At 38.5% G+C, this 8,802-nt stretch overlaps 1 protein-coding gene and 1 pseudogene across 1 annotated transcript in view; both read left to right on the forward strand.

Moving 5' to 3' along the window:
• marchf5l (membrane-associated ring finger (C3HC4) 5, like) overlaps window positions 1-4,721 on the forward strand; it is an 8,172-nt gene extending 3,451 nt beyond the window's left edge. The window contains exons 4-7 of the mRNA XM_008302783.1: window positions 629-759; window positions 840-1,011; window positions 2,057-2,223; window positions 3,862-4,721. Coding sequence (XP_008301005.1) covers window positions 629-759; window positions 840-1,011; window positions 2,057-2,223; window positions 3,862-4,038 — 647 coding nt within the window. The 3' untranslated portion in view covers window positions 4,039-4,721. The remainder of the gene's footprint in view (window positions 1-628; window positions 760-839; window positions 1,012-2,056; window positions 2,224-3,861) is intronic.
• Window positions 4,722-7,099: 2,378 nt separating this feature from the next.
• The window catches only part of LOC103372996 (BTB/POZ domain-containing protein KCTD9-like), an 11,019-nt pseudogene continuing 9,316 nt past the window's right edge, over window positions 7,100-8,802 (forward strand).

Genomic DNA, 8,802 nt, shown 5'->3' on the forward strand with positions numbered 1-8,802 from the left:
AATAGAACGGTTTAAGTCAGTGTGAGTTGCTTTACCGCCACCTGCAGGCAGAGAGCTGACACTGACTGAGGATCAGAGGAAAGAGTTAAAGTTAGAAGTTGGTGATGAACAGTAGAACAGCTGCTGATTGGTCACATTGTTGGATTTGTTTCACTTTTTTTTTTTTTTTAATATCTGAGAAATAATATTAAAATGTTTTAAATCGACATTTTCTATTTATATTTTTAGGATTTTTGTTTGAACATTAAGAACATATATTTTTTAACATTTTAATCATATTTTTTAGATATTTAAAAGCTTTTCAGACTTTTTTTTTTTTAATCTGGATTTTTTCCTTTTGTACATTTTCTTTTAATATTTTTAGATTTTTTTCTGACATTAAAGTCCTATTTTTTTTTAAAAACATTTTATTAATATTTTATTTTTTCTGATATTAAAATCATGTTTTTCATCATTTTAATAAAATTTTTCAGATATTTATAAAACAATCTTTAAAATAAAACGTCCACATCATGTGACGTGTGGTTCTGTCCCACATCTAAATATAAAGTTCTGACTTTGATCAGTGTTTGTATAAGACATTCTGTTTGGTTCTGCTTCGTTCTCACCGGTTCCTGTCCGTCCTCAGGTCCGCTGGTCTACTTCCTGCAGCAGCTGGACCGGGCTCTGTCCCGGATCAGCCCCTTCGCCGCCGTGGGCGTCGTGGTCGGGACGGTGTACTGGTCGGCGGTGACGTACGGCGCCGTGACGGTCATGCAGGTCCGCTTCAGCGACACCGAGCCAGAATTAAACCCACATTGAACCGGCAGCGTCTCACGGCGTCTCGTCCTTCTGTGCAGGTGGTTGGACACAAGAAGGGCCTGTACGTGATGGAGCGGGCCGACCCGCTGTTCCTGCTCATGGGCCTGCCCACCATCCCCGTGGTTCTGGTTCTGGGCAAGATGATCCGCTGGGAGGACTACTTAGTGAGGCTGTGGCAGAGATACTCGTACAAACGCAAGCTTCCTCCAGGTAACCAACACAGCCGGCGACTTTAGAGACGTTCAGACGGACGTGGAGAGAAACCGTCAGAACAAAACAACAACAAAACAACAACACGGATGTTTATTTATTTATTTATTGTTATTGTCACTTTGGGATGTGTTGGTGGCGCTGGGCGGGGATTCAGTGGATATCTGGTGTCTTATTGGTGTTTCTTTAGATTTAAATGTGAACTAATGTCACAAACAACAAAAATACACGATTTACTAATGCAGTTATTATTAGGTTCTGATTTTCTGTTCGGCCTTGTTTAGCTGATTTATTATTATTTACTTTTATCTGAGGGGTTCTGTTTATTCATCACTGCATTTAGCTTTAACGCACCAGGAGAGTTTTGGTCAATGACAGGAAACAAGTACGACATTTATAAAGACGTATAAAAGATTTAAAAAGCAGGTGTTTCCATCACAAGACAGGAAGTGTTATGAGCCGATAAAGAGTCAAATATAATGATTAAAGCTCAAAATCCAGAACTCAGCAAGAAAACGTAAATAAGACACAAACTATGACACAAAGTCTGCAGATAAAAACCAGATTTACAGACGAGTGTCTGGTGACTTTAAGGCCTCAGGCTGGTTTGTCTGGTGTCTTTGGGATCATTTTGTGCCTTTCTGGTGGACTTTTAGGCCTTTTTGTGTTCATTTTGTGTCCTTTTAGCGTCAGTGTGTACATTCTGTGCCCCCTTGTGGTCGTGTTGTGTCTGTAGGACGTCATTTTGTGTTTCTTTGTGGATATTATTGAGGTATTTTGCATCTTTTGGGGTCAAATTTGGACCTGATGAAAGATAAAAAATGAAAAATCAGAAAGAATGTGACACTAGTTACTGTAACACAGACGATCATCGTGTCGACTGTTGAGGACGAGTGAAAACCTAAACGAGTCCATTTCCATGTAACAGCAGCGACACTGAGGGTCAACCAGTCGTGTGGTTTTCTCCTGACAGTAGATGTATGAAGGTGACCAGCTGCTGGTTAACTGGTGTGAATTACAGCCAGAGTGTGTGTGCTGTGTTCAGGTAGCAGCCGTTACCTGCCCCGCGTCCCGGTGGACGGACCCAACTCTGGAGACCACCTGTCGGTGTCCAGGACTCTGTGTGGAGCTCTGATCTTCCCGTCCATCGCCAGCCTGGTGGGCCGGCTGCTCTTCAGACGGATGTCCTCCAACCTGCAGCAGACCGTGCTGGTGAGGATTCCCACTAAATCTGAACATGAAAATGAGAATTAAGCTTTTTTCCTTCACTGGTTCATGAGATAAACAGCAGGTGGCGCTGGTTCTGTAGCTGAGCTGTTAAACCACCGCAGAGGAAGAGATGAAGCCTCTGAAACTGAGAAGAATAAATACAAACAGGATGGAAAGATCTGATTTCAACATGTGAATTACTGACACCATCAACACCACAGCAGGGTTCTGACCTCATTGTTATTACTATTATTATTGTTATTATTGTTATTGTTTAAACTTGTTCATTCCTAGTTTCAGTCATGATGTTTTTTATAATCTGGGCTAAACTGCTGTAGTTTTAAATCTGTATAAGAACAACAACTGGACAGATGATGCGTTCAAAGACCACTGACATGTTTAAAGCTGATGATCGTTTCTGTTTTTGCAAATTATGTCTCTGATGAATTCTGCCATTCTGGACATTTAAAATATAAAATTACAGTCGTGACTCGATAATCCGACCCGCAACAATCCTAAACCTGTTATCTGACAGGTTTGTAGGAAAAACCAACAGAACCCATAAAAACAGCCTTAACATAGCGACAGCCTTGGATTGTGACTCCGACATGACATTTAATGTCACCAATCAGGATGACGGCGTATTATCTGACTGAACAATCCCACAGATTGGCTACGTTCACACTGCAGGACTTGATGCTCAATGAGGATTTCTTTGAGTTCCTTCACGTTTCCACTTCAATGCGACTTGTATGTGATCTGCTGTGTGAACTTCATACGAGCCAAAAGTGTCCCGCATGCGCAGAAGAGGACACGACGACGTCACACGCAGCGAGCGTGCTCAGTGTTTATGGAAGTAAACATGGATGGTAACGGTGGAGCGTATCTGCCACTCCCCCGCCGCCACCGATGGAGGAAACAGAAGTGTGAGCGCTAACTAAACTAGCATCAGCAGCCAAGTACTGCCTGTGTGTTCTGGACACTTCCACCCCGTCAGAGCGCTGCCCCGGGGTGGAAGTGTCCCCCCTCCTGATCGTGCCGAATATTCAGATGTTCATCATTAATTGGGCCTGAACATCCAGAGAGCAGAAAGTTCTATTGGGACCAGCCCTAGTTTCTCGTGTAGGTCGGATGAGTGCGACCTGGATGTTCAGACAGAAGTCACATGATCAGATATCCGTCGGATTTAGGACCACTTATCCAGGTGGCCTGGGTCACATTTGAAAAAATCGGATCTGTGTTGTTCAGACTGTCATGAAAAGACCAGATCCAGGTCGCATAGGGGCAAAAAAATCAGATTCAGGTCACTTCAGCTGCTGTCTGAACGTATTTACCTTTGATGTCAACCGACGGCCCGGCACCGGTCCGTTAGGCTGAAGTCCAGCGATGTTCTAACAACACACTAGTTATTATAACAACTATGAACAATAATGAACAACTAATGATCCTTCCAGCATCAAGCCCTCCTCGTATCTGGACCTCCGTCTGGACAATCCCACAGCCTTGATATCTGACATAGAAGAAGGTTTTACATTCAGTGTCGGGTTATCGAGTCACAGTTTCCAACCGACTGCAGGTTCGAAGGTTCTGGTGCCGTCTGTAGCCGCCCATCGTTCTTAGTTTCTGGTCTTTCTCCTGCAGGGCGGCATCGCCTTCGTGCTGATCAAAGGCGTGCTGAAGGTTTACTTCAAGCAGCAGCAGTACATCAGTCAGGCCAGCAGGCAGATCCTGAACTACCCGGAGAGGAGCGGCGCCGAGCCGGCCGACGGCGATGGCGACGGCGCCGACGACGACACCGAGGACAGCGGCAACGAGTGACCCGCCGAGGCGGGAGAAGGGAACCTGGAGGGGATTAATTACCTGAAACACAAGCAGAGCTGCAGGTGAACAGACCTCAACAGCTTCCATCAGAGGAGCTGAAGGTAGAAACACTGGAGGTCCCTGCAGCCTGAAACCCTCACAGACTTGAAGGTGTCACTAAACACGACTTGTTGCCTTAAATCTTAATTATACAGACTGAATTCTCCCCGACGGTTCATCATTTCCTCATAAAACCACGAGTCTGGAGCTGAACTTACTCATTTTAGTCACTTTCAAAGCAAAATGTTCAGAAATCTTCCCTTTTCTCAGACAGAAAACTCAAATTGTTCCATTTTGGAATCATTTTTAGACAGTTTCAGGTAATTTTTCACTATTTAGCGACATTTCAAACCCAACAGTCACTCAGTTATTGAAGGAGAAGCTGTTGGTTGAAGCTGGATTATGAACAGACAGCAAACATGGAAGCAGTTCAACAGTAAACGCAGCAGTAGAGTCAGAACGAACCAGAACGATGAAGGTCTACAAGAAACGTGGTGCAAAGTTTAAATAAATGTCCAAATATTCAAATTATGGAGCTAAAATGAAAGAGCTAAATCTGATTAAAGTTCCCCCAGAACCTCCTCAGAACATCTGGTTCTGTATCTGCAGCACCTTCATCTACTGACCAGAGTTCTACTTTCAGACTGAATGTTCCAGAGGTCCAGGTCCTTCAAGTCCACAGAGGAGGGTCCAGATTGATCACTTTAATGGACTGTTTCCATCATTTCTGAGCCTCAGAACCTCATCAGTACAGCAGATAGACACATGACATTTAGGAGGAAGAACACATCTGGGTTCTGCTAGAACCTGACACCAGATCAGTTCTACATCCATCCAGGTGTCTCAGTCTGAACACTGGACCTGGTTCAACCCTGAAGGTTGTTCATCCCAATAAGTTCTAATGAATTCAACATATCATCCCTCTGAACACAAACAACAGAGAAGTTTTCTGTCTCTGAAAACGAGTAAATGTTTCTGACAGAAGTCGGTTTGTGGTCGACCAGAGCTCAGAGTTCATGACACACAAAACACAATAAAAGCAGATTTTCACCACGTGGGACGTTCAGATGAAGCTTAGAGGAGCTTTATCGCTCTCACTTTGATTTATTTCCTCCAAACACATGGACTCCGTTCACATCCAGCTGCAGACTGACGTGTGAAGTCGACCCACAGCTCCAGAACCGAAACCATTTCACATTATTTTGTTGCACTGTGCGATCAGGAGGCGGTTGGTTCATATGCAGAACAATGTATGTTTGGAAAATGTTTTATTGCTGCATTCAGTGATTTAAAAAAAAAAAAAAGTTTTTATTTCCGCCAAACGAACGATTCTGGGATTCAGCTGCTCGGTTTGTTTGCAGTAAATGTTTGTGTCTGTTTAAGGAGCTCTAATTTATTTCTCGGTGAATGGTTTGTTAAATAAACATCTTTATAAATCAAGTTGTTCCAGGATCACTTCTGTGTTCATGTCCCACTGAAAACATAATAATAACGTTTTATACAACGTCTGAGGATTTCTACTCCACAGCAGGAAGCAGATGAAGGTCGGTTCTGATGTGATGCTGCTTAAACTCTGAAAAGAGATTTTTATAAATAAATCAATAAAAAATACAAAAGAGAGGAGTGTTTGTAAAAAACAGAAGGAATTCAATGAAACTCCTTTAATAGTGAAGAAAGTGAATGTTGTGTAACAATAAAATACAGAAAGAAAAGAAAAAATATTTGTAGAAAACAAGTAAAATAATGAAATTATTATTTTTAAGTAATCGGGGAAGAAACTAGAAAATACAACAATTCATCAATTAAAAAATATTTATACAACAAATATTTGTATAAAACAAGTAAAACAGAATTTTAGTGATAATTTATACAGTAAATAAGAAAATACAGAAATAAATCACAAGAAAAAATATTGTTTAGAGTAGAGGTTAAAAACATGTTGATGGAAAATCAACAATAAAAATAAAAAATAATTGTAGAAAATACAAAAAATTGATAAAAAAAAATTAAATCAATAAAAATAAAATACATAATTGTAAAACACAGAAATAAAACGATTATATTCTCGCAATGATTAGAAAATAAAGTATTTTTAAATTTATTTATGATTATTATTTTTTAATGTATTTATTTTATAATCTTTGAAATGTATTTTTTATTATATATTTTATTATATTCTTTTCATTTTATTTTTATTTATTTGTCTTTATATTTCTACTTTTATTATCCTTTTCTTTTATTGATTAAGTTTTGATTAATATTGCTTTATACAGCCACATTATTTATTTATTTATTTATTCTTCTTTTTATTTCCACTTTTATTTTATTATTCTTTTGTTGATTTGTTTTTTATAATTTGGCACTCTCACTACTCCATAAAAAGTAAAAAGTAAATAACTGATGAAAAAAAAAATAGAAATAAATCAAGAAAATATATTTTATTATATTCTTTTCATTTTTATTTTTATTTATTTGTCTTTATATTTCTACTTTTATTATCCTTTTCTTTTATTGATTAAGTTTTGATTAATATTGCTTTATACAGCCACATTATTTATTTATTTATTTATTCTTCTTTTTATTTCCACTTTTATTTTATTATTCTTTTGTTGATTTGTTTTTTATAATTTGGCACTCTCACTACTCCATAAAAAGTAAAAAGTAAATAACTGATGAAAAAAAAAATAGAAATAAATCAAGAAAATAAAAAAGCAGAAGTAAAACAATGAAATCCTGGTGAAGATGAAAAATATAAATAAAAACAATTGTAGAAAACAGACATCAATGAAGAAATTTTAGAAATAAATCAATTTTTAAAAAAACAAAACACAATTTTTCCTTCTGTATGTTTCGGTGTCCGTGTCTGGTCTACGTGGTTAAATACAAAAAATATTTTTGAAAAATTATGAATAAATGAAAATAAATCTATTATCTGGAGATGTCCGGGCTCCGCCTACTCTGCGTGCTGATTGGCTGCCGCGGCTGAAGCCACGCCGCTGATTGGCTGAGCCGCGGCTCGGGGCGGCGGAGCGCAGTCCGGAGGAGAGGCCGGAAAAGAGACTGTTGCCGCCGAACAGCCAAACTCCTCGGATGGGTAGAAGTCGGAGCAGGAGCCGCTCCGGTTGAAGCGACGGAGCCATGAGGAGGGTCACGCTGTTCGTTAACGGGACGTCCACCAACGGGAAGGTAAAGTGTGGCGGGGAGACCCGGGAAGTAGGTGTGTCGGTGAGCGGAGCGCCGAGCTTCCGCCGCCGGTAGCTGCTGTCCGACATTTTGTTGAGCCGCCGCCGCCTGTGTGTCCCCGTCCAGGTGGTGGCCGTGTTCGGCTCCATGGACGACCTGCTGAGCGCCGCCAGCTCCAAGCTGGGCATCAGAGCCTCCAGCGTGTACAACGGGAACGGCGGCCTCATAGACGACGTAGCGCTCATCAGGTGAGCCCGCAGGTGGAGGACCCGGATGTTGGTCACTGAGGAAGAGGAAGATGAAGATGAAGGGTTAAAAACAGTCTGATGTTTACATGAATCAGTCTGATGTAGCAGCTATTAACTGTCTCTGCTACAGAGGACTTAAAGTTCTCTAGTAAACACTGAAATAATCAAAAATAAATCTCCTGAAATTGTTTCTGCCTTCCAAACATCAACATTTATTTAAGTAAATAAAGGCTAAAATAAATAAATGTTCAAATACAGAAATACATCCATGAAAAATGTAGAAATAAATCAATAAAAAAGTACAAAATATTTGTATAAAATACAGAAATTAATCAGTAAAAAAAGCAAACAACATGATTTAAAACATAAAGAAGTAATTCTATGATTATTTACTTTGAGAAATAATTTAGCGAAAAATTACAAAATGCAAAAACAGAAATTAGTCAAATACTTACAAAAAAAACACAAAAAAAACCCTTGAATAATTAATTTATATCACTGAAGAAATGTAGAAATAAGTTGATGAAAAAATATCAAATCAAGTGTAGAAAATATAGAAACATTAATTTAATGAAGAAAACTAAAAAATATATTGATGGAAAAATGCATAATAAATGTGGAAAATATAGGAAAAAAAGAAGATGTTTAAATAAATTAATGACAATAAATACAAAATTAATTATTGTAAAAAATCCTTAAAAAAATCTGTCCAGAATTTTGGGAATGAAAATCAATTTTTAAAAAAATTAAATTAAATAACTGTAAAATACTCACATAAATCAGTGAATAAATGTGAAACAGACCAGTAAGAAACGTCTGAAATATACAAATCATTAAAGAACTGCAGAAAACACAGAAATAAATCAGTGAATGAGTGAATTACATAAATGAACAAGTGTAGAAATATTATATTGATGTTTGGAAACGTAGAATGAAATGAAGTCATATTGATCGACCGAAATGTTTTAATTTTATTTATTTGTTTGTTTACTGTCTTGGTATCTTCAGACGTTTTTATTTTTAATCTGATTTTTGTCAAATCATGAAAACCTCTGATGCTAATTCCTCCAGGTCTCTGACATTTTTATAAAACTCCTTCATCAGCCTGAACCAGCAGTCCGACGTCTTTCTAATCTGATCAACCAATAGATATAGTGATCAATGATTTCATCTCAATCTGTCACAACTGAAGGATTATTAAAAATAAAGATGCTACAGACATTAATAAACTCTGGGACATCGTTAGTACACCTTTAGAGCCTCACTGGTATTAATGATCATTCAATGGGTT

The sequence above is a fragment of the Stegastes partitus genome, unplaced genomic scaffold (assembly GCF_000690725.1).
Source record: "Stegastes partitus isolate 25-593 unplaced genomic scaffold, Stegastes_partitus-1.0.2 Scaffold1879, whole genome shotgun sequence".
NCBI lineage: Eukaryota > Metazoa > Chordata > Actinopteri > Pomacentridae > Stegastes > Stegastes partitus.